This window comes from Arachis ipaensis, chromosome B4 (assembly GCF_059453495.1).
Source record: "Arachis ipaensis isolate K30076 ecotype BB chromosome B4, ASM5945349v1, whole genome shotgun sequence".
In the NCBI taxonomy this organism is placed as follows: domain Eukaryota; kingdom Viridiplantae; phylum Streptophyta; class Magnoliopsida; order Fabales; family Fabaceae; genus Arachis; species Arachis ipaensis.
In genome coordinates, this window is record NC_142439.1 from 131,888,865 (window position 1) to 131,915,106 (window position 26,242).

Below are 26,242 nucleotides of genomic sequence, written 5' to 3' on the forward strand. Positions count from 1 at the left end.
TGGTACCTATTTATTTCTATGAGTATTCGCCTTTATAAATATTAAAATCTAATAAATAAAAATAAATTTTAAAATTTATATAATTATCATTACATACGTAACATAAATTGAAATAAAAATTTAAATATGATACAATATTATTAATTATTTTAGTATTTTACTAATTATTTTATATATATTATACATTAAAATTATATACTTATATATACTGGGATAGACAAAGACACTACTAGAAAATAGATTAATACAGACAGATTTAGTCTTTATTACAGACGGATTTTTAGTTACCGATGAAATTACCGACGGATTTTGTCCCTCTGTAAAAGCCTCGTCAGAAATTATTTACCGACGGATTTTCCCTCTGTAAATTTTCCATCCATTTCCCGAAGGTGACGAACTTTCCGACGGATTTTCCGTCTGTAATTACAGACGGATTTTCAGACGGATTTTTTGTCTGTAATTACAGACGGATTTTTCGTCTGTAATTACAGACGGATTTTTTGTCTGTAATTACAGACGGATTTTTCGACAGATTTTCTGTCTGTAATTACAGACAGATTTTCCGACAGATTTTCCGTCTGTAATTACAGACAGAAACAAATTTTCCGACAAATTTTTCGTCTGTAATTTGAACCTTGAAAAATCATCCCACACTCTGAATACAGACAGAAAATCCTGTAAATCTGTCAGTAAAGTAAAATAATTTTTTTTGAATTTTTCCATTACAAAATAAATACTTTAGATTTGTTTTCTAAATTTACTCTATCAAACACACTGTAAATTGAAGAAAAGAAAGCCAAAAATCACATAGATAAACATAATATTCATAGATAAACATAATATTCCTTATACGATACCTATAAAATTGGATATTATTTTTCAACACCACTATTCAATATCTCAGTGTCTCAATAAAAAGATACCCAAAAAATAAGATGACCATCCTAATTTTGCCATCTAAACCTCATCATAGCAGTAGGACCACCAGTCTCTATCTCATCTAAAATATGCTTCAAAGATGGATCTTCTTTTATGCATGCCATTCTCTCCTCAAGCTGATCTTTATTTGAAGGACTAGTAAGACTTTCAAGCATGGAAGACATAGATGGATCCTGAGATAGATAGTATAGATATGTTATCAACCAATAGATATTTTATATAACAGAGTACAGGAAGTTTATAAATATCTGCATCAATGCATTACCCAGGCGCTCAGCCATGGTCATGAAGTTAGGATTCTGCATCACCTGCTGCAACATTACCCAGTCGTATATTTGAATTTTACAGACAAATTTGAATAGAGCAATATCACAGCTTTCAATAGTTCAATGTTACTACTTCACATAAGATTCAGAATTCAGTGGCTATTTTAGTTATAGCAATTCACTCCATTTTCTGACCAGAAAACACATGAGATCTAAAAAGTTACCAACAGAAACACCAAATTTTGAGGGCAAACGTCATAAAAACCAAAATCTATCTATCATATGTAAGCTACTTTTTTATTCTAGTTGATGCTTTGACATAAAAAAATAAATAAAAATAAAAAAGGAAAAATCCTCCTTTCTCCAACACTTGTTACAGATAGATCTATTGTCCAACCAACGAAAATCTCAGCCTAATAAACCAACCAAATAATCAAGCTCTTTCAATATCACTTTCCCTCAATAAGTTTAAAAATTAAAAAAACTTAAGGGTTTAAATAAGGTTATGATCCATGTAAAATTTAGCAATTTTATGGTAAACTAAACCTATGGTTCCTATGATTCAAAGATAAGTAACCATATCCAAATTTCTTTAATTTTGGATGACAGAAGGGACTAATTTCACTTCTGAATACTTTTTTTTTTTACCAAAACCACTAAAAGAAAAAATCTGTAAGGCCAAAAATCTATTTAAGCCATAATTCAAACAATCTTGTTCACGGTTGAAAAGATCTCACATGACCCCCAATTAGTTTTTTATGATCAAGTGAAGTGATAAATAAATAAATAAAGAAAGAAAGAAAGAAACAGAGAAACCTGGATCTCAGTGGTGACAGGATACTCATCCATGTCAACATAGTTCTTGTTAAGTGAAGCCATGATGATGTGCCAGTTTATGAAACCAGTTTATGAATTTTCAAATAAGTAATATATATGCTCAAAAAGTAAATTTTATTGTCATATGATTCAGTATTTTAACAATCAGGAATTACATTAAATCAAACTATTGGCAGTTCACTATTTTAACAATTAGGTTCTAAGCATGAGATCTGAAAAGGAAATAGAGTCACTATCACCTTCACAGTTTGAAGAAAGTCACTAAGAAATAATTCCTGTGTTGCCTTGGACTGGTGACTGCAGGCCAAGATTTTCATCATATGCTTGACAGCCATATCATACATCCCAAGTGAAGCATACCACCTATAACAATGAAAAGTAAGAAAGTTTAAAGAATCTAGATGCATATGTTCTACATTATTAAACAACCAGAATATGCTATTACTGAAGCAAGTCAAACTTACTGTCCTATATGAAATTGAAAATGAACATGATCATTGATGTAGCTCCAAGTAGAAGGATCACTATCACACTGCAGCAAGAAGCAGCAGCAAAAGAAAAAGATAGTGCAGTGAAAGAAAACACCAAAAATTGAAAAACCATGAGGAAAAAAGTTTTAACAACAAATTTTAAATCAAACTAATTACTAAAATTAGAAAAAAACAAATCTAACTAAACCTAATCTAATCAAAACCTAAAAATCCACTACATCTAATCTTTGTTTAGTGTTTGACAAAAATTAAAGCTGTGAATCCATTTTTTTACCGGCAACTGATTGACCCTTCTATAATTCTGCAAGTAAGAAGTTGAAGAGAAAGCCAATATTTAGCAACTCCGATCCCCTAGGTTTTAATGTTTAAAAGGTATATATAACAGTTTTTATTCTAGAAATAAAAAAATGTCTTAAAGCTACACATTTTAATCTATTTAAGAAATACGACATGACAAACACTATTATAATAGCAATAAATATCAAATCAAGTTAATTAACAAAACTAATAAGAAAACAAAAATTCTTTTTCCCTTTTCAGATCTTTTTATGTGTCTTGTTTAATAAAGCAATGCTGGACACTTTCCTCCTAACTCCAAACTCACAGGTGTCAGATGCTCTGCTGCTGCACTCATAACAATCCGTCCCACCCTTGCACTTCCTATAATACAATTGCATTATTATTTTGAAACACAAATATAGTTAATTAATAAATTTAAGTGATGATTATTAGTTATATAAAATAATTTTATATATGCATCTAATTATATTATATTATATCAATAAAAATAACTATATTTTATATTGATTATGTAAATAGCTACCAATTATAGCCTATATCTTTTCTACAGCTAAATTCACACTATCAACAGAAGTGCCCTCAATGGCTGCAAAAGACCATTACAACAAATCATTTAGATATTGAATTTTCTTATGGCACAGTAGTAAGGAGTCAAGCTGGTAAGAGGGAAGAGGCTCTACTTAAATGAAAATCCACCAACTGAGCCAATGAAAGATTCCTGCACATATAATTACTATGTGCTGGTCTCTCAATCAATCAAGTGCTACATATATAGAGTTAAGAAACACTCATGAACTGAATATATTATATTGTGAATGAATTATATTAAATCAGCTATGACATAACCATATCAAAGTTAAAATGAAAGCATAATAGAAAATAAACATTTCAATTTGATCCATACAAGTTAGGCAATAACTTAGGTACAGCCAGGAACAGAGGAACTTACTAACAAAATCATCTTCTTTTGAAGTAGGTATTATTATCTTAACCTTCAATTCCTCTTCTATTTTCTGTTGTGTGGATCCCTTGAAACAATATATCTTATAGATTTGCAGGTATATATTGATATGTAGGTTATTGATATAGGAAGAAACTAAGAAAATAGACCAGAATTATACTAACCCTTCATGGCAGGAGCCTTGGTCACAGATCTTGACTTGTTATGGGCCTCCTGTAAGCAAGTTTTGAGCAAAATGATGAAAAAATTGCAAGCAGTTTTTACTAGATAAAGTACAGAAACAAGCAAGCACAAGTGCACAATATTTTTAAAGTCAATGAGCTTATACATGTAAATTAGAAAACACATAAAATAGCCAATGAGGTGAAAACTGATTTCATATATATATAACCAAAAGCTCTGGCTAGTAGCTTTTTCTTTTGAAGCCTGACATCTTAATAAAACTTCACGATTAAACACGTGCACCATAGCAAACAGGAATATTACAGTATCCCAAAGAAAAGAAATTAGATGTTGAACCTTTATGAGGTTTCCATGAATCTTCTGAAGCAATGACACAGATAAACTTTCTGAGTTACCAACAGCTAATAATTTTTCCATCACATGAACAGAGAATGAATTGGTGGCCACCTGAAAATTTACATCCACTTGCATAATAAAATTATACACCTTCATGCTGTATTTGAATTAGAAAAGGAATACAAATTTCTAATCTAATAATGTCTTCACCACCACCAAGACCTTGGCCACGTGGGATCTCAAATAATTCCTAAAGAAAAAAAGTCATCAAGTTAATAAATATAGTTTCATCTTAAGTAAAATATAGTTGCATATGCCATCTATACATTTTAATTCCTAAGTAAAATATTCACAGACATTACTGCTATTCTATTAGCTCTTGCTTTGCATAGGATTCAAGAATAAGCTGATCTATGATGCATGTAGAATTCATAGTGTGTAATATAGAACACTCCAAGCTAAAACATTACAATAGAAAATATTTTATACTTTACTCACAGACATTATTGTATTGCTCATATTTTAGACTTAAAGCCATATAATCATCTCAGTAACTGAAAAAAGAATGAACTAATTGAACAACAAAATCTACACAATCAGTATTTCAAACATGGAAATAAAAATCCAAAAAACTGAAAGTGATAAGTTCAAAAATTAACCGAATCTAAGGATAGATTCTCGATATTCTGGAACAAGAAATTCTATGAGTGGTAGCAGATCCAGAAGTGCGAGAAGGAAAACGAAGGAGAAAGAAAGAAAGAAAGCAAAAGAAAAATAAAACAAAATAGCTATGCATGCGTAAGAGGATAGCAAATACAATAAGAATTGGACCACAGAAACCATACCAAGACTAGAACGACGGCAGCGCGCTGCAAAGTTCAAGGAGAGGTGGTGAATCGGACGAGATGCAGAAAAGCTCGACGGAAAATGGCGAACAGGAGGAGAGGCTGGCGTCAGTGTAGCAGCGAATAGGAAGAGTGATAAAGGTGTGGAATAGATTAGGGTTACCTGCACAGCTGAGCAAGATCGAAACAGAGCGATTTCTGCATATTAGGGTTCGATACGAAGCGACGCGAGCAACACACGAAGAAGCGTCGGGAGGGGGTGTGACGGAGCTTCGGTGTGACGGAAGTTCAGTGCGACGGTGGTGCAAGGCGGAGAGGCGCCGCCGATGGAGCGTTTGGAAGAAAGGGGTGTGGAGGCGCGGATAGGTATCGTGTGAAATGAGGAGCCACGCTTAAAGCAAACCCCTTATTTCAACATTTCCGACGGAAAATTTTAAATTACAGACGGAAAATCCGTCTGTAATAATTTAATAAAATGCAACGTTTTGTCTATTTAATTACAGACGAATTTTCTGTCTGTAACCATTTCTCACGGAAAAAAATTAATTTTCTGACAGAATTATCGAGGGATTCTCTTTTCCGTCTGTAATTTATATTAATCCATTTTTTTGGTTTTCCGACAAAAAATCCCTCTGAAATTCTGTCTGTATTTCCGTAGGATAAAATCTGTCAGAAATTTTCGTCTGTATTCCCTTGGGATGAATCTCTCCATCTCCTCTGACTCAGAGGTGGAAGCAATTGCCTTCCCTTTCCTCTTTCTAGAGGTTTCTCTGGTCTTAGGTGCCATAAATGGTTATGAAAAAATAAAAAGCTATGCTTTTACCACACCAAACTTAAAATGTTTTCTCGTCCCCGAGCAAAAGAAGAAAGAAAGAGGTAGAAGAAGAAGAGAAAATATGGAGGAGAGTGGGGGGAGGTGTATTCGGCCAAGGTAAAGAAGATAGGGTTGTGTTGTGTGAAAATGAAGGAGGGATTGAGGGGTTTATATAGTGAGGGGAGAGGGAGTAGGTTCGGCCATATGGGGTGGGTTTGGGTGGGAAAGTGATTTTGAATTTTGAAGATAGGTGGGGTTTATGGGGAAGAGTGGATGAATGTGAGTGGTGAAGGGGTAATAGGGAAGAGAGATTGAGGTGATTGGTGAAGGGTTTTGGGGAAGGGTGTTTATTGGGAATGGTGAGTGTTGAGAAGAGGGAAGAATATGAGTGGAGGTAGGTGGGGATCTTGTGGGGTCCACAGATGCTGAGATGATCCTATGGGTCCACAGATCCTGAGGTGTCAAGGATTTACATCCCTGCACCAATTAGGCATGTAAAATGCCTTTGCATGCATTTCTGGCATTTAAACGCCGAAGTGATGATTGTTCTGGGCGTTCAACGCCCATGTGCAGCATGTTTCTAGCGTTGAACGCCAGCTTCATGCTTGTTTCTGGCGTTCAGCGCCAGCTCTTCTTAGGGTGCAAATGCCAGGATGTTGCTTGTTTCTGGCGTTCAACGCCAGATCCATGCTCTGTTCTGGCGTTGAACGCCAGCCAGATGCTCCTTACTGGGGTTTAAACACCAGTAAGTCCTTCCTCCAGGATGTGATTTTCCTTCTGCTGTTTTTGATTCTGTTTTTAATTTTTGTATTTATTTTGTGACTCCATGATGAGCGGATGATTTATACGCTTTTTGGCATTGTTTTTAGTATGTTTTTAGTAGAATCTAGTTACTTTTAGGGATGTTTTCATTAGTTTTTATGTTAAATTCACATTTCTGGACTTTACTATGAGTTTGTGTGTTTTTCTGTGATTTCAGGTATTTTCTGACTGAAATTGAGGGACTTGAGCAAAAATAAGATTTAGAGGTTGAAGAAGGACTGCTGATGCTATTGGATTCTGACCTCCCTGCACTCAAAGTGGATTTTCTGGAGCTACAGAACTCGAAATGGCGCGCTTCCAATTGCGTTGGAAAGTAGACATCCAGGGCTTTCCAGCAATATATAATAGTCCATACTTTAGCCAAGAATAGACGACGCAAACTGGCATTCAACGCCAGCTCTCTGCCCAATTCTGGCGTCCAGCGCCAGAAAAGGATCCAAAACCAGAGTTGAACGCCCAAACTGGCACAACTGCTGGCGTTCAACTCCAAGAAGGACCTATACACGTACAATACTCAAGCTCAGCCCAAGCACACACCAAGTGGGCCCCGGAAGTGAATTTATGCATCAATTACTTATTTCTGTAAACCCTAGTGACTAGTTTATTATAAATAGGACCTTTTACTATTGTATTAGACATCTTTGGACGCCTGGTTCTTAGATCAGAGGGGCTGGCCATCTCGGCCATGCCTGGACTTATCACTTATGTATTTTCAACGGTAGAGTTTCTACACTCCATAGATTAAGGTGTGGAGCTCTGCTGTTCCTCAAAGATTAATGCAAAGTACTACTGTTTTCTATTCAATTCATCTTGTTTCGCTTCTAAGATATTCATTCGCTCTTCAACCTGAATGTGATGAACGTGACAATCATCATCATTCCCTATGAACACGTGCCTGACAACCACTTCCGTTCTACCTTCGACTGAATGAGTATCTCTTAGATCTCTTAATCAGAATCTTCGTGGTGTAAGCTAGAATGATGGCGGCATTCAAGAGAATTCGGAAAGTCTAAACCTTGTCTGTGGTATTCCGAGTAGGATTCAATGATTGAATGACTGTGATGAGCTTTAAACTCGCGATTGCCGGGCGTAGTGAGAGACGCAAAAGGAGGGTGAATCCTTTTCCAGCATGATCGAGAACCGACAGATGAATAGCCGTGCCGTGACAGGGTGCGTTGACCATTTTCACTGAGAGGAGGGGATGTAGCCACTGACAACGGTGATGCCCTTGCATAAAGCCAGCCATGGAAAGGAGTAAGACTGATTGGATGAAGACAGCAGGAAAGCAGAGGTTCAGAGGAACGAAAGCATCTCTATGTGCTTATCTGAAATTCTCACCAATGATTTACATAAGTATTTCTATCCCTATTTTATTATTTATTTTCGAAAACCCCATTATTATTTTATATCCGCCTGACTGAGATTTACAAGGTGACCATAGCTTGCTTCATACCAACAATCTCTGTGGGATTCGACCCTTACTCACGTAAGGTATTACTTGGACGACCCAGTGCACTTGCTGGTTAGTTGTGCGAAGTTGTGAACCATGGTATTGGCATCATGTTTTTGGCGCCATTACCAGGGAAAGAAAGAGCGATGAATTTTACATAATTAAAGTGTAATCACAATTTCTGCGCACCAAGTTTTTGGCGCCGTTGCCGGGGATTGTTCAAGTTTGGACAACTGACGGTTCATCTTGTTGCTCAGATTGGGTAACTTTATTTTCGTTTTCTTTTCAAAAAGTTTTAAAAAATTTTTCAAAAATCTTTTAAAAATTTTTCTTTTGTGTTCAGAAAAAAAAATAGTGTTTTCAAAAATGTAATTTTCTTCAGAATTTTTAAAGAATGAATTCTAGTGTTTCATGAAGCATGGCTGGCTGTAAAGCCATGTTTAATATGACTGTAGAGCATGTTAGACGTGTCATGTCTGAGTTACATACTAAAGCTTGGTTGGCTATTAAGCCATGCCTGACCCTTTGATTGGAGCTTTAGAGCATAAGATTCCTGGAATTCATATTAAAAATTTTGAATCCTTATTTTTCTCTTTTCTAAATAATTTTCAAAAAATATAAAATAAAAATCCAAAAAAATTTAGAAAATCATAAAAATCAAAAATATTTTTTGTGTTTCTTGTTTGAGTCATGTGTTATGTTATAAGTTTGGTGTCAATTGCATGTGCATCTTGCATTTTTCAAAAATTCATGCATTCATAGTGTTCTTCATGATCTTCAAGTTGTTCTTGGTAAGTCTTCTTGTTTGATCTTTGCATTTGCATGTTTTGTGTCTTTTCTTGTTTTTCATATGCATTCTTGAATTCTTAAGTGTCTAAGCATTATAGAATTCTATGTTTGGTGTCTTGCATGTCTTCTCTGCATTAAAAATTTTTCAAAAATGTGTTCTTGATGTTCATCATGATCTTCATAGTGTTCTTGGTGTTCATCTTGACATTCATAGCATTCTTGCATGCATTCATTGTTTTGATCCATAACTTTCATGCATTGCATCATTTTTCTTGTTTTTCTCTCTCTTCATTAAAAATTCAAAAATCAAAAAAAAAAAATCTTTCCCTTTTTCTCTCTCAAAATTTCGAAAATTAGATTTGACTTTTTCAAAAATTTTTAAAATCTAGTTGTTTTTATGAGTCAAATCAAATTTTCAATTTAAAAATCTTATCTTTTTCAAAAATCAAATCTTTTTCATTTTTCTTAGTTATTTTCGAAAATAATAATAACAATTAATGTTTTGATTCAAAAATTTCAAGTTTGTTACTTGCTTGTTAAGAAAGATTCAAACTTTAAGTTCTAGAATCATATCTTGTGATTTCTTGTGAATCAAGTCATTAATTGTGATTTTAAAAATTCAAATCTTTTTCAAAAACTAATTTCTATCATATCTTTTCAAAAATATCTTCTTATCTTATCTTTTTTCAAAAATTTGATTTCAAAATATCTTCTCTAACTTCCCAACTCCTTATCTTTTCAAAATTGATTTTTGTTTCAACTAACTAACTAACTTTTTGTTTGTTTCTTACCTTTTTCAAAACCACCTAACTAACTCTCTCTCTCTATTTTCGAAAATATCTTCCCCCTTTTTCAAAAATTTCTTTTTAATTAACTAATTATTTTATTTTTATTTTGAATTTTCGAAAAAAAACTACTAACCTTTTTCAAAAACTATTTTCAAAAATCACTAACTCTTTTTCAAAAATTATTTTCGAAATTTCCCCTCTCTCATCTTATTCTATTTATTTATTCATCTACTAACATCTCTCCCTCACCCACCAAAATCCGAACCCTCTCTCTCTCTTTCTGAGTTCAGATTTTTCTCTTCTTCTTTTCTTCTACTAACAATAAGGAACCTCTTTACTGTGACATAGAGGATTCCTCTTCTTTTCTTTTTCTCTCCTCTTTCTTATGAGCAGGGATAGAGAAAAAGGCATTCTTGTTGAAGCTGATCCAGAACCTGAAAGGACTCTGAAGAGGAAATTAAGAGAAGCTAAATTACAACAATCCAGAGACAACTTGATTGAAAATTTCGAACAAGTAAAGGAGATGGCAGCCGAACCCAACAACAATGCAAGGAGAATGCTTGGTGACTTTACTGTACCAAATTCCAATTTACATGGAAAAAGCATCTCCATTCCTGCCATTGGAGCAAACAACTTTGAGCTGAAACCTCAATTAGTTTCTCTGATGCAGCAGAACTGCAAGTTTCATGGACTTCCATCTGAAGATCCTTTTCAGTTCTTAACTGAATTCTTGCAGATATGTGATACTGTTAAGACTAATGGAGTAGATCCTGAAGTCTACAGGCTCATGCTTTTCCCTTTTGCTGTAAGAGACAGAGTTAGAGTGTGGTTGGACTCTCAACCCAGAGATAGCCTGAACTCTTGGGATAAGCTGGTCACGGCTTTCTTAGCCAAGTTCTTTCCTCCTCAAAAGCTAAGCAAGCTTAGAGTGGATGTTCAGACCTTCAGACAGAAGGAAGGTGAATCCCTCTATGAAGCTTGGGAAAGATACAAACAGTTGACCAAAAGTGTCCTTCTGACATGCTTTCAGAATGGACCATCCTGGATATATTCTATGATGGCCTGTCTGAGTTATCTAAGATGTCATTGGATACCTCTGCAGGTGGATCCATTCACCTAAAGAAAATGCCTGCAGAAGCTCAAGAACTCATTGACATGGTTGCAAATAACCAGTTCATGTACACTTCTGAAAGGAATCCTGTGAATAATGGGACGCCTATGAAGAAGGGAGTTCTTGAGATTGATACTCTGAATGCCATATTGGCTCAGAACAAAATATTGACTCAGCAAGTCAATATGATTTCTCAGAGTCTGAATGGAATGCAAGCCGCATCCAACAGTACTCAAGAGGCATCTTCTGAAGAAGAAGCTTATGATCCTGAGAACCCTGCAATAGCAGAGGTGGATTACTTAGGTGAACCTTATAGAAACACCTATAACTCATCATGGAGAAATCATCCAAATTTCTCATGGAAGGATCAAAAGCCTCAACAAGGCTTTAATAATGGTGGAAGAAACAGGTTTAGCAATAGCAAGCCTTTTCCATCATCCACTCAGCAACAGACAGAGAATTCTGAGCAGAACCCATCTAGCTTAGCAAACTTAGTCTCTGATCTATCTAAGGCCACTGTGAGTTTCATGAATGAAACAAGGTCTTCTATTAGAAATTTGGAAGCACAAGTGGGCCAACTGAGTAAACGGATCACTGAAATCCCTCCTAGTACTCTCCCAAGCAATACAGAAGAGAATCCAAAAGGAGAATGTAAGGCCATTGACATATCCAAAATGGGCGAACCCAAAGAGGGAGAGGAGGACGTGAACCCCAAGGGGGAAGACCTCCTGGGACGTCCAGTGATCAATAAGGAGCTTCCCTCTGAGGAACCAAAGGACTCTGAGGCTCATCTAGAGACCATAGAGATTCCATTGAACCTCCTTATGCCCTTCATGAGCTCTGATGAGTATTCATCTTCTGAAGAAAATGAGGATGTTAGTGAAGAGCAAACTGCCAAGTTTCTTGGTGCAATCATGAAGCTGAATGTCAAATTATTTGGTATTGAAACTTGGGAAGATGAACCTCCCTTGTTCATCAATGAACTAAGTGATCTGGATCAACTGATATTGCCTCAGAAGAGACAGGATCCTGGAAAGTTCATAATACCTTGTACCATAGGCACCATGATCTTTAAGGCTCTGTGTGACCTTGGTTCAGGAATAAACCTCATGCCCCTCTCTGTAATAGAGAAACTGGGAATCTATGGGGTGCAAGCTGCTAAAATCTCATTGGAGATGGCAGACAATTCAAGAAAATAGGCTTATGGACAAGTAGAGGACGTGTTAGTAAAGGTTGAAGGCCTTTACATCCCTGCTGATTTCATAGTCTTGGATACTGGAAAGGAAGAGGATGAATCCATCATCCTAGGAAGACCTTTCCTGGCCACAGCAAGAGCTGTGATTGATGTGGACAGAGGAGAATTGATCCTTCAATTAAATGAGGACAACCTTGTGTTTACAACTCAAGGATCTCTCTCTGCATCCATGGAGAGGAAGCATAAAAAGCTTCTCTCAAAGCAGAGTCAACCAAAGCCCCCACAGTTAAACTCTAAGTTTGGTGTTGGGAGGCTACAACCAAACTCTAAGTTTGGTGTTGAACTCCCATATCCAAACTCTAAGTTTGGTGTTGGAGAGTCTCAACAATGCTCTGAACATCTGTGAGGCTCCATGAGAGCCCACTGTCAAGCTACTGACATTAAAGAAGCGCTTGTTGGGAGGCAACCCAATTTTTATTTATCTAACTATATTTTTCTTAGTTATATGTCTTTATAGGTTCATGATCATGTGGAGTCACAAAATAAACAAAAAATTTAAAAACGGAATAAAAAACAGCAGAAGAAAAATTACACCCTGGAGGAGCATCTGCCTGGCGTTCAACGCCAGAACAGAGCATGGTTCTGGCGCTGAACGCCCAAAATGGGCAGCATCTGGACGCTGAACGCCCAGAACAAGCATGGTTCTGGCGTTCAACGCCAGAAATGGCAACAAATGGGCGTTGAACGCCCAAAATGGGCACCAACCTGGCGCTGAACGCCCAGAGTTGTGTGCAAGGGCATTTTACATGCCTAATTTGGTGCAAGGTTGTAAATACTTGAACACCTCAGGATCTGTGGACCCCACATGATCATCTTAGGATCTGTGGATCCCACAGGATCATCTCAGGATCTGTGGACCTCACAGGATCCCTACCCACCTCACCCTCTCGTTCTCCATTCATGACCATCTCTTCTGTTTTCTATTCACCACTCACATCCATACACACATCCCTCCATCTCCTCCATATCTTCTTCTTCTTCTTCTATTCTTTCTTCTTTTTCTCGAGGGCGAGCAACATTCTAAGTTTGGTGTGGTAAAAGCATAAGCTTTTTGTTTTTCCATTACCATTAATGGCACCTAAGACCGGAGAAACCTCTGGAAAAGGGAAAGGAAAGACAAAGGCTTCCACCTTTGAGCCATGGGAGATGGAAAGATCCATCTCACAAGCCCATCACTAAGAAAAGGATAGAGCAAACAAGAGAGCACATTCATGGATCTCAACAGGCACATGAAGAAGCTCATCATCAAGAAATCCTTGAGATACCTCAGGGGATACAGTTTCCTCCACAGAATTTGTGGGAGCAAATTAATAACTCCCTAGGAGAATTAAGTTCCAACATGGGACAACTAAGGGTGGAACATCAAGAGCACTCCATCATGCTTCATGAAATAAGAGAAGATCAAAAAGCAATGAGGGAGGAGCAACAAAGACAAGGAAGAGACATAGAAGAGCTCAAGGACATCATTGGTTCCTCAAGAAGGAAACGCCACCATCACTAAGGTGGATTCATTCCTTGTTCTTATTTCTTCTGTTTTTCGTTTTCTATGTTATGTGCTTATCTATGTTTGTGTCCTCATTACATGATCATTAGTAGTTAGTAACTATGTCTTAAAGTTATGAATGTCCTATGAATCCATCACCTCTCTTAAATGAAAAATGTTTTAATTCAAAAGAACAAGAAGTACATGAGTTTTGAATTTATCCTTGAACTTAGCTTAATTATATTGATGTGGTGACAATGCTTCTTGTTTTCTGAATGTATGCTTGAACAGTGCATATGTCTTTTGAAGTTGTTGTTTAAGAATGTTAAATATGTTGGCTCTTGAAAGAATGATGACTAGGAGACATGTTATTTGATAATCTGAAAAATCATAAAAATGATTCTTGAAGCAAGAAAAAGCAGCAAAGAACAGAGCTTGCAGAAAAAAAATATAAAATAGGCGAAAAAAAAAGCAAGCAGAAAAAGCCAAAAGCTCTTAAAACCAAGAGGTAAGAGCAAAAAGCCAATAACCCTTAAAACCAAAAGGCAAGGGTAAATAAAGAGGATCCCAAGGCTTTGAGCATCAGTGGATAGGAGGACCTAAAGGAATAAAATCCTGGTCTAAGCGGCTAAACCAAGTTGTCCCTAACCATGTGCTTGTGGCGTGAAGGTGTCAAGTGAAAACTTGAGATTGAGCGGTTAAAGTCAAGGTCCAAAGCAAAAGAAGAGTGTGCTTAAGAACCCTGGACACCTCTAATTGGGGACTTTAGCAAAGCTGAGTCACAATCTGAAAAGGTTCACCCAATTATGTGTCTGTGGCATTTATGTATCCGGTGGTAATACTGGAAAACAAAGTGCTTAGGGCCACGGCCAAGACTCATAAAATAGCTGTGTTCAAGAATCATCATAATGAACTAGGAGAATCAATAACACTATCTGAACTCTGAGTTCCTATAGATGCCAATCATTCTGAACCTCAATGGATGAAGTGAGATGCCAAAACTATTCAAGAGGCAAAAAGCTATAAGTCCCGCTCATTTGATTGGGGCTATGTTTCATTGATAGTTTGGAATTTATAGTATATTTTCTTCTTTTTATCCTACTTGATTTTCAGTTGCTTGGGGATAAGCAACAATTTAAGTTTGGTGTTGTGATGAGCGGATAATTTATACGCTTTTTGGTATTGTTTTTAGTATGTTTTTAGTAGAATCTAGTTACTTTTAGGGATGTTTTCATTAGTTTTTATGTTAGATTCACATTTCTGGACTTTACTATGAGTTTGTGTGTTTTTCTGTGATTTCAAGTATTTTCTTACTGAAATTGAGGGACTTGAGCAAAAATCAGATTCAGAGGTTGAAGAAGGACTGCTGATGCTGTTGGATTCTGACCGCCCTGCACTTAAAGTGGATTTTCTGGAGCTACAGAACTCGAAATGGCGCGCTTCCAATTGCGTTGGAAAGTAAACATCCAGGGCTTTCCAGAAATATATAATAGTCCATACTTTAGCCAAGAATAGACGACGCAAACCGGCGTTCAACGCCAGCTCTCTGCCCAATTCTGGCGTCCAGCGCCAGAAAAGGATCCAATACCAGAGTTGAACGCCCAAACTGGCACAACTGCTGGCGTTCAACTCCAAGAAGGACCTCTACACGTGCAACACTCAAGCTCAGCCCAAGCACACACCAAGTGGGCCCCGGAAGTGGATTTATGCATCAATTACTTATTTCTGTAAACCCTAGTGACTAGTTTATTATAAATAGGACCTTTTACTATTGTATTAGACATCTTTGGACGCCTGGTTCTTAGATCAGAGGGGCTGGCCATCTCGGCCATGCCTGGACTTATCACTTATGTATTTTCAACGGTAGAGTTTCTACACTCCATAGATTAAGGTGTGGAGCTCTGCTGTTCCTCAAAGATTAATGCAAAGTACTACTATTTTCTATTCAATTCATCTTGTTTCGATTCTAAGATATTCATTCGCTCTTCAACCTGAATGTGATGAACGTGACAATCATCATCATTCCCTATGAACGCGTGCCTGACAACCACTTCCGTTCTACCTTCGACTGAATGAGTATCTCTTAGATCTCTTAATCGGAATCTTTGTGGTGTAAGCTAGAATGATGGCGGCATTCAAGAGAATCCGGAAAGTCTAAACCTTGTATGTGGTATTCCGAGTAGGATTCAATGATTGAATGACTGTGACGAGCTTCAAACTCGCGATTGTCGGGCGTAGTGACAGACGCAAAAGGAGGGTGAATCCTATTCCAGCATGATCGAGAACCGATAACTGAATAGTCGTGCCGTGACAGGGTGCGTTGACCATATTCACTGAGAGGAGGGGATGTAGCCACTGACAACGATGATGCCCTTGCATAAAGCCAGCCATGTAAAGGAGTAAGACTGATTGGATGAAGACAGCAGGAAAGCAGAGGTTCAGAGGAACGAAAGCATCTCTATGCGCTTATCTGAAATTCTCACCAATGATTTACATAAGTATTTCTATCCCTATTTTATTATTTATTTTCGAAAACCCCATTATTATTTTATATCCGCCTGACTGAGATTTACAAGGTGACCATAGCTTGCTTCATACCAACAATCTCCGTGGGATTCGACCCTTACTCACGTAAGGTATTACTTGGACGACCCAGTGCACTTGCTGGTTAGTTGTGCGAAGTTGTGAACCATGGTATTGGCATCATGTTTTTGGTGCCATTACCAGGGAAAGAAAGAGCGATGAATTTTACATAATTAAAGTGTAATCACAATTTCTGCGCACCACTCCACATGATCATGAACCTAATAAAACTTGAAAGAACAATAAAAATAAAATAAAAATAGATAAATAAAAATTGGGTTGCCTCCCAACAAGCACTTCTTTAATGTCAATAGCTTGACAGTAGGCTCTCATGGAGCCACACAGGTGATCAGGTCAATTTTATAGACTCCTAACACCAAACTTAGAGTTTGACTGTAGGGGCTTTAGTTGACTCTGTACTGAGAGAAGCTTTTCATGCTTTCTCTCCATTGTTACAGAAGGAGATCCTTGAGTTTTAAACACAAGGTTGTCCTTATTTAGTTGAAGGACCAACTATCCTCTGTCCACATCAATCACAACTTTTGCTGTGGCTAGGAAGGGTCTTCTAAGGATGATGGATTCATCCTCATCCTTTCCAGTGTCTAGGACTATGAAATCAGCAGGGATGTAAAGACCTTCAACCTTTACTAACACGTCCTCTACAAGTCCATAAGCCATTTTCATAGATTTGTCTGCCATCTCTAATGAGAAATTGGCAGCATGTACCTCAAGGATTCCCAGTTTCTCCATTACAGAAAGTGGCATGAGGTTTATCCCTGACCCAAGGTCACATACAGCATTCTCAAAGGTCATGGTGCCTATGGTACAAGGTATTAGGAACTTTCCAGGATCATGTTTCTTCTGAGGCAATGTCAGTTGATCCAGATCACTCAGTTCATTGATGAGCAAGGGAGGTTCATCTTCCCAAGTCTCATTACCAAATAATTTGGCATTCAGCTTCATGATTGCACCAAGGTACTTGGCAACTTACTCTTCAGTAACATCCTCATTCTCTTCAGAAGAAGAATACTCATCAGAGCTCATGAAGGGCATAAGGAGGTTCAATGGAATCTCTATTCTCTAGATGAGCCTCAGATTCCTTTGGTTCCTCAAAGGGAAACTCCTTGTTGATCACTGGACGTCCCAGGAGGTCTTCCTCACTGGGATTCACGTCCTCTCCCTCCCTTGTAGGTTCGGCCATGATGGTTATATCAATGGCCTTGCACTCTCTCTTTGGATTCTCTTCTGTATTGTTTGGGAGAGTACTATGAGGAGTTTCAGTGATCTTCTTACTCAGCTGGCCCACTTGTGCCTCCAAATTTCTAATGGAGGACCTTGTTTCATTCATGAAACTCAGAGTGGCCTTAGATAGATCAGAGACTAAATTTGCTAAGTTAGATAGATTCTGCTCAAAATTCTCTGTCTGTTGCTGAGTGGATGATGGAAAAGGTTTACTATTGTTAAACTTGTTTCTTCCACCATTATTAAAGCCTTGTTGAGGCTTTTGTTGATCCTTCCATGAGAAATTTGGGTGATTTCTCCATGAGGGGTTATAGGTGTTTCCATAAAGTTCACCCATATAATTTACCTCTGCTATTGCAGGGTTCTCGGGATCATAAGCTTCTTCTTCAGAAGATGCCTCTTGAGTACTGTTGGATGCAGCTTGCATTCCATTCAGACTCTGAGAAATCATATTGACTTGCTGAGTCAATAGTTTGTTCTGAGCCAATATGGCATTCAGAGCATCAATTTGAAGAACTCCCTTCCTTTGAGGCGTCCCATTACTTACAGGATTCCTCTCAGAAGTGTACATAAACTGGTTGTTAGCAACCATGTCAATAAGTTCTTGAGCTTCTGTAGGCATTTTCTTTAGGTGAATGGATCCACCTGCAGAATGGTCCAGTGACATCTTTGATAACTCAGATAGACCATCATAGAATATATCCAGGATGGTCCATTCTGAAAGCATGTCAGAAGGACACTTTTTGGTCAGTTGCTTGTATCTCTCCCAAGCTTCATAGAAGGATTCACCTTCTTTCTGTCTGAAGGTTTGAACATCCACTCTAAGCTTACTAAGCTTTTGAGGAGGAAAGAACTTGGCTAAGAAAGCCGTGACCAGCTTATCCCAAGAGTTCAGGCTATCTTTAGGTTGAGAATCCAACCATATTCTAGCTCTGTCTCTCACAGCAAAGGGGAAAAGCATGAGCCTGTAGACCTCGGGTTCGACCCTATTGGTCTTAACAGTATCACATATCTGCAAGAATTCAGTTAAGAACTGAAAAGGATCTTCAGATGGAAGTCCATGAAACTTGTAGTTTTGTTGCATCAGAGAAACTAGTTGAGGCTTAAGCTCAAAATTGTTTGCTCCAATGGTAGGGATGGAGATGCTTCTTCCATGTAAATTAGAATTTGGTGCAGTAAAGTCACCAAGCATCTTCCTTGCATTGTTATTATTTTCAGCTGCCATCTCCTCTTCCTTTTCAAAAATTTCTGTAAGGTTGTCTCTGGATTGTTGTATTTTAGCTTCTCTTAGTTTCCTCTTCAGAGTCCTTTCAGGTTCAGGATCTGCTTCAACAAGAATGTTCTTGTCCTTACTCCTGCTCATATGAAAAAGAAGGGAACACAAAAGAACATATGGAATCCTCTATGTCACAGTATAGAGGTTCCTTATGCAAGTATAAGAAGAGAAGAATATAAGAAGGAGAGGAGAAAAACTCGAACACAGAGAGGAAGAAGGGGTTCGAATTTTTGGGTGGAAGAGAAGTGTTAGTAGATGAATAAATAAATAGAAAGGGATGAGAGAGAGGGAATTTCGAAAATTAATTAAAATAAAAATAAAAAAATTAAAATTAAAATTTAAAGTTAAATTTCGAAAATTAAAGTTTGAACTTAAATTAAAATTAAAACAATTAGTTAAATTAAAAAGGAAATTTGAAAAAGAGGGAAGTATTTTCGAAAATTAGATAGGGAAAAGTGGTTAGGTAGTTTTGAAAAAGATAAGAAACAAATAAAAAGTCAATTAATTAGTTGAAAAAGATATGCAAATCAATTTTGAAAAGATAAGAAGATAAGAAGTTAGAAAAGATATTTTAAAATCAAATTTTTGAAAAAGATATGATTTAAAAAGATATGATAGAAAGATATGATTAAAATTAGTTTTGAAAAAGATTTGAATTTTAAAATCAAAATTAATGACTTGACTCACAAGTAATCACTAGATATGATTCTACAACTTAAAGTTTGAATCTTTCTTAACAAGAAAGTAACAAACTTGAAATTTTTGAATCAAAACATTAATTGTTGATGATATTTTCGAAATTTATGAGATAAAATTAAGAAAAAGATTTTTGAAAAATATTTTTAAAATTTTTGAAAATAATTAAGAAAAATGAAAAAGATATGATTTTTGAAAAAGATTTTGAAAAATATAAGATTTTTAATTTGAAAATTTGAATTGACTCATAAGAAACAATTAGATTTTAAAATTTTTTGAAAAAGTCAATGAAAATTTTTGAAATTTATGAGAAGAAAAAGGGAAAGATATTTTTTTATTTTTTGAATTTTTTTATGAAGAAAGAGAAAAATAAGAAAGTGATGCAATGCATGAAAAGTTTGGATCAAAACACATGATGCATGCAAGAACACTATGAATGTCAAGATGAACATCAAGACTTATTTTTGAAAAATTTTCAAGAAAAGAAAACATGCAAGACACCAAACTTAGAAATTTTTAATATTTAGACACTAAGAATTCAAGAATGCATATGAAAAACAAGAAAAGACAAAAGACAAGAAAATATGAAGATCAAACAAGAAGACTTGTCAAGAACAACTTGAAGATCATGAAGAACACATGCATGAGTTTTCGAAAAATGCATAAATTTAAAAAAAAATGCAATTGACACCAAACTTAAAACTTGACTCAAGACTCAAACAAGAAACACAAAAATATTTTTGATTTTATGATTTTATGAATTTTTTTGGTATTTTTTACGAAAATTATTTGAAAAAGAAAAATAAGGATTCCAAAATTTTTAATAAGAATTCCAGGAATCTTGCACTGTTAGTCTAAAGCTCCAGTCCAGGAATTAGACATGGCTTACTAGTCAGCCAAGCTTTCAGTGAAAGCTCCAGTCTAAAATACCAGACATGGCCAATGGCCAGCCAAGCTTTAGAAGATACAAATCAGGCATATAACAGCTGATACTTCATCCAACTTCATATACTGATAAGTGGAAGCCCCAGTCTAAATGAATTAGACATGGCTTTACAGCCAGCCAGGCTTCAACATGCTTCATGAAACACTAGAATTCATTCTTAAAAATTCTGAAGAACATAGAATAATTTATTTATTAAATTTTTTTTTTCGAAATTAAGAATAATAAAAACAAAAAGCTTAAAATTAAAATAAAATTACCTAATCTGAGCAACAAGATGAACCGTCAGTTGTCCAAACTCAAACAATCCCCGGCAACGGCGCCAAAAGCTTGGTGTGCGAAATCGTGATCTTTACTTCCTTGGTAACGGCGCTAAAAACTACATATGCACGTTCATGTTCTTAATTCTGTTTTACAACTTCGTACAACTAACCAGCAAGTGCACTGGATCGTCCAAGTAATAAACCTTACGTGAGTAAGGGTCGATCCCACGGAGATTGTTGGTATGAAGCAAGCTATGGTCATCTTGTAAGTCTCAGTCAGGCGGATATTAAATGGTTATGGAGTTTTCGAATAATAATGATAAATAAACAGAAAATAAAGATAGAGATACTTATGTAAATCATTGGTGAGAATTTCAGATAAGCGTATAGAGATGCTTTCGTTCCTCTAAACCTCTGCTTTCCCGCTGTCTTCATCCAATCAGTCCTACTCCCTTCCATGGCAAGCTTTGTGTAGAGCATCACCATTGTCAATGGCTACTTCCCATCCTCTCTGTGAAAATAGTCCGATGCGCTGTCACCTGCATGGCTAATCATCTGGAGGTTCTCGATCATACTGGAATAGGATTCACACTCCTTTTGCGTCTGTCACTACGCCCAGCACTCGCGAGTTTGAAGTTCGTCACAGCCATCCCTTCCCGGATCCTACTCGGAATACCACAGACAAGGTTTAGACTTTTCGGATCTCAGGAATGGCCATCCATGGGTTCTAACTTATACCACGAAGATTCTAATATCTCGGACTCGGTCCTCTATATTAGATATCTAAGAGATACTCATTCTAGCTTGTTTGCATGTAGAACGGAAGTGTTTGTCAGGCACGCGTTCATAAGTGAGAATGATGATGAGCGTCACATAATCATCACATTCATCATATTTTTGGGTGCGAATGGATATCTTAGAATAGGAATAAGCTTGAATTGAATAGAAAAACAGTAGTACTTTGCATTAATTTATAAGGAACAGCAGAGCTCCACACCTTAATCTATGGAGTGTAGAAACTCTACCGTTGAAAATACATAAGAACAAGGTCTAGACATGGCCGAGAGGCCAGCCCCCAAAACGTGATCTAAGAATAATCCAAAGATAAAACTAAAGACAAAACTCAAGACATATTTATTCTAGACTAGCTACTAGGGTTTACAGAAGTAAGTAATTGATGCAGAAATCCACTTCCGGCGCCCACTTGGTGTGTGCTTGGGCTGAGCTTGAAGTTTACACGTGGAGAGGTTATTCTTGGAGTTGAATGCCAGTTTGTAACTTGTTTCTGGCTTTGAACTCCACTTTGCAACTTGTTTCTGGCGCTGAACGCCAGACTGCAACATAGAACTGGCATTCAACGCCAGTTTGCGTCATCTAAACTCGGACAAAGTATGGACTATTATATATTTCTGAAAAGCCCTGGATGTCTACTTTCTAACGCAATTAGAAGCGCGCCATTTGGAGTTCTGTAGCTCCATAAAATCCACTTTGAGTGCAGGGAGGTCAGAATCCAACAGCATCTGCAGTCCTTCTTCAACCTCTGAATCTGATTTTTGCTCAGGTCCCTCAATTTCAGCCAGAAAATACCTGAAATCACAAAAAAACATAAAAACTCATAGTAAAGTCCAGAAATGTGAATTTTAATTAAAAACTAATAAAAATATACTAAAAACTAACTAAATCATACTGAAAACTATGTAAAAATAATGCCAAAAAGCGTATAAATTATCTGTTCATCAAGGACCTATATCAATAATTATTATTTTAACAATTCAAAACTTTAGACACAAATTCTTTCTATCATTTCATATGTGTTAAGATAAGATGTTATGCATTTAATTGTATATTTATCTTATCTTAGCAATTTTTAGGACCTTTAAAATGGCTTAAATCCATGAGACTAACATGTTTACCTATTTAAACGGGTGAATTTTATCTCTAAAATTAATCTCGTTTAAATTTTGGGGAAAACGGATTGAGCCTAATTAATCCAAAAAAGTGATGAGTTAAATAGGTAGCTCGTTTATTTTTTTATATATTTTTTAAAAAAATATTACTTTTGACTAATATTTCTTCTGTTCTAACTTGAAAATTTGACTCATCAACAAAAATACTGTTTGTTTAAAATTTTTTACCTAAAAGTGATATTTGATACCAAAATATTTTTAAAAAATAAAATAAAAGGGCAAACGACCAAGTCCATTTGACCTATCTGGCTGGTCATGAATAGTCCAGGCTGAAAATTTATGGCTCGTGAATAATGCAAACTTAAATGGGTCGGATCTAAATGGGTTAGACTGACCCATTTGACTACCTTAACAATTTTGATAGGAGTTTAATCTAAAAAAAAATATAAAAATATTTCTATGTACAAATACAACTACTTCAACTAAAAAATAGATCAAATATGTTAATAAATTTCAATAAATAATAATGTTGGCCATATTACTTTGATTCTAAGAATGAATATGATATTAAAATATAAAATAGTTTTAGATAGATTTTAACAAACTTTGTTCTCTATAATAATTTTTTTTCTATGATAACAAAGAAAATAATTTAAGAGCAAATTTTATCATATGTTAAATTGTACTCGTTCAAATTAATTTTAATATAAGAATAAAAAAGGTTTGAAGAAAATTTTATTCATAAATCATAAAAAAATCTATAAATTTAATTATTAATATTATTTAAAAAATTTAAAAAGATAAAATTTTAATTTAAATATTTTTATTTAACCATAAACTATACATTATTAATAAATAATTATTATACTTTTAAAAATAAATAAAATCATTACTCATTAATTTAAATATTTTAATATTAACAATAATTAAATTTTAAGTTTAATTAATTTTATAAAATTTTTATGGCAAAAATTATTATGCATATTTTATTTAGAAATTTAAATTTTTTCTTATATATTTTTATATAAAACATGGATACATATACTAATTAATTACAATTTATTAAATTAATTACATTTAAACCGAATAAGAGGAGGATATTGCTCTAAAAGGGGTCAGAGCGCACAATCATTTATTCATCTGTTGACTTATAGGCTTACCTAATTAATTTTATCAAGCTTCCCATTATTTAAGATCAACAAACAACCATAAAGTCTTATTTCATTAGATAGGATCGATTTCTATTATGAAAATCAAGCGAAATGATTATTATTTTAATACTAATTTTAGTTAATTTAGTAATTAATTTATTAATTTACTTAAATAAGTATTACAAATTTAAATGAATTAGTCATTAACCTATCAAATTAAAATATATTATACAAGAATGACAACGAAATGAGTAAGGACAATTTTTTGTCTTACGTGACCTCATTGCCCTATAATAACCTACGTAAAATCTGTTTCACTTCTACTTGCAGTTAATAAAAAGTTAAATCCTAATTCCTTTTTGTTGGTACATATTTATTTTTATGAGTATTCGCCTCTATAAATATTAAAATCTAACAAATAAAAATAAATTTTAAAATTTATATAATTATCATTACGTACGTAAGATAAATTGAAATAAAAATTTAAATATGATACAATATTATTAATCATTTTAGTATTTTACTAATTATTTTATATATATTATACATTAAAATTATATACTTATATATACTGGGATAGACAAAGACGGGCATAACTTAAACCCGCCTTGATCTGATCCGCCTAATATCTTACTCCATTAAAAACTTGTCCCGCACTGAAATTGGTAATTATCCTCCCCGAATGATAGGGATGAAATGGGTATCATAAATTCGGATAGTGTTACTATCCTTAAATTGTTAAGGAAAACAAAAAAAATCTTTTTCAATAAAAAAAATAATGATACTACATGACCAAGTTATTTAAGTAATTAAATTCAACTAGGTTAATTCAATATTTATGGGCACAATAAAAACTAATCAAAGAAGAAAGAGAAAACACAAAAAAAAAGTAGTTAAACTTAGTTGCAAAAATAGCTTGTTCACCTCATATTTTTAAAAAAATTAAATAACTATTATACGATTAATTTAACTAAAAAAAGGAATAATCTAAATAGGACAATTATTTTTAACCAGAGAATTGTATCACTAAATATTATCATCATCGTATTATACTAAAATATATAATTTTTTGGATAAATTACATAGATAAATTGATTGAAGATTAAAATTATACAGATATTCTAAACTGAATTTGATTACATACATGTTTCATTTGACCTTTAATATAAATTGAATCAATTGGATCTGATTTAATATGTATATGATGTACTAGTAGTGTTCGGTAAGTCAATTGCTGAACGGTTCGGGTTGTGATCCGGGATGATGGTAGGGGCTCGTCAAGTCGTGGACTGCCGATCAGCAATACGCGAGGTCCCGAGTACTTCACGTGAGAGGGGGGGTGCCACCTGCAAAGACACTCCGACGCTCTTGTCAGTAAGGTGTGCAGGCGGAAAGGGTGATAGAGTATGTGACGTACCTCTGGAGAAGAGTAAATCTTCCCCTTATATATTGTCAGAGGTGGGCCTTGTGAAGGCAGGCCCACTATTCCCGAGACGTTTCCTTCACAGCTAAGGGTTAGCTGTTACGGACGCATGTCTGGGTCGGTGACGGAGCGCCCTGCCCCCTGACCGTTCGGGTCGGGTGGAGCTCAGGTCGGCCCAAGCCAGCGGAAGGTTTGGGCCGGGCCGTAACAGTGCCCCCACGCGCCAGTGGTAGCCGTGAGGACTATTGGTGGCGCGTTTGTCTTCTTTCTCCATACGTCGTCAGATCGGCCGCCCGTGGGGGAACGTGCCCCCTGCGTGCGTGTCTTTTAGTTACTAAGGTAACCGCTCATCGCTTCATTCTCCGTGCTGAGCATTGAATGCTCATAATGGGTTGGAAAACCCCGCATGCAAAGACCATTTTGCCCCCAGTCTTTCGCGCTTCCTGGGAGGCAGTTTTAAATAGTTTATCTCCCACTTTTCTTCTTTTTTACGCTCTTGCCTCTCCCATTTCCTTGCTATCTCCTTCTTCTTCTCTCAGAAGTTCCAGGGTGTTGCTGCAATTTCTACGAACATCTTCCTCTTGTCCTTTCATTTTTTAACAAAATCCAGGTAATCCTCGGACCTTCCCCTTTTTCGTTCTGGCATTGTATGCTTGCTGTTTGTGTATGTTTGTTTTTGTTGCCTTATTTGGGTTTTGTTGCTACATGGCTTTCTAATGATAGGTAGAGTATTAGGGGAGGGGTACCATTCCAGGGTAGATTTTTAGGTGGCTTGCTTGGTTCATACTTGATTTTAACTGTTCAGTAGGACGAATCATAGCTTCTGGGTATTTTTCGGGCTCCCGATCTCGTAGACTAACGGAATGGTACCCCGCTGTAGGTATGCCTCGTGTCGTCTCCCGGGCTTCCCCTTCCGCAGCGAGCTATGATCCGTACGCTTGGGTAACCTCGGATGTAAAGGATTCGCCAAACCAGATGGATCTGGCGGAGTTGACGGAGTTCTGGCAGGCCGGGTACTTGTGCGGGGGAACAGACGAAGAGGCCAATTATGAGACCTTCGTGCCTGCCCCCCATGAGCGGCTGTACGA

At 36.0% G+C, this 26,242-nt stretch overlaps 1 protein-coding gene and 1 non-coding gene across 2 annotated transcripts; one reads left to right on the plus strand and one right to left on the minus strand.

Moving 5' to 3' along the window:
• Nucleotides 1-821: 821 nt before the first annotated feature.
• On the minus strand, nucleotides 822-25,747 carry LOC107638043 (uncharacterized). Its single transcript, XM_088484968.1, has 7 exons — nucleotides 25,655-25,747; nucleotides 4,314-4,424; nucleotides 3,959-4,007; nucleotides 3,138-3,193; nucleotides 2,507-2,574; nucleotides 2,282-2,405; nucleotides 822-1,112 (listed from the first exon to the last, which is right to left on the minus strand). The coding sequence occupies exons 1-7, from the start codon at nucleotides 25,745-25,747 to the stop codon at nucleotides 945-947; spliced, it is 669 nt and encodes a 222-aa protein (XP_088341094.1). The 3' UTR covers nucleotides 822-944.
• On the plus strand, nucleotides 18,217-18,324 carry LOC148569260 (small nucleolar RNA R71). Its single transcript, XR_015881442.1, has one exon. It is a non-coding gene; the product is annotated as a small nucleolar RNA R71 (small nucleolar RNA).
• Nucleotides 25,748-26,242: the final 495 nt, after the last annotated feature.

Coding starts and splice junctions, on each gene's coding strand:
- LOC107638043 (XM_088484968.1), bottom strand. CDS start 25,747: ATGAAAGGACAAGAGGAAGATGTTCGTAGAAATTGCAGCAACACCCTG. Junction 3,194..3,958: donor CAAGGCTCCTGCCATGAAGG/GTTAGTATAATT, acceptor ATTGTATTATAG/GAAGTGCAAGGGTGGGACGG. Junction 2,575..3,137: donor CAGCAGAGCATCTGACACCT/GTGAGTTTGGAG, acceptor TTCTTGCTGCAG/TGTGATAGTGATCCTTCTAC.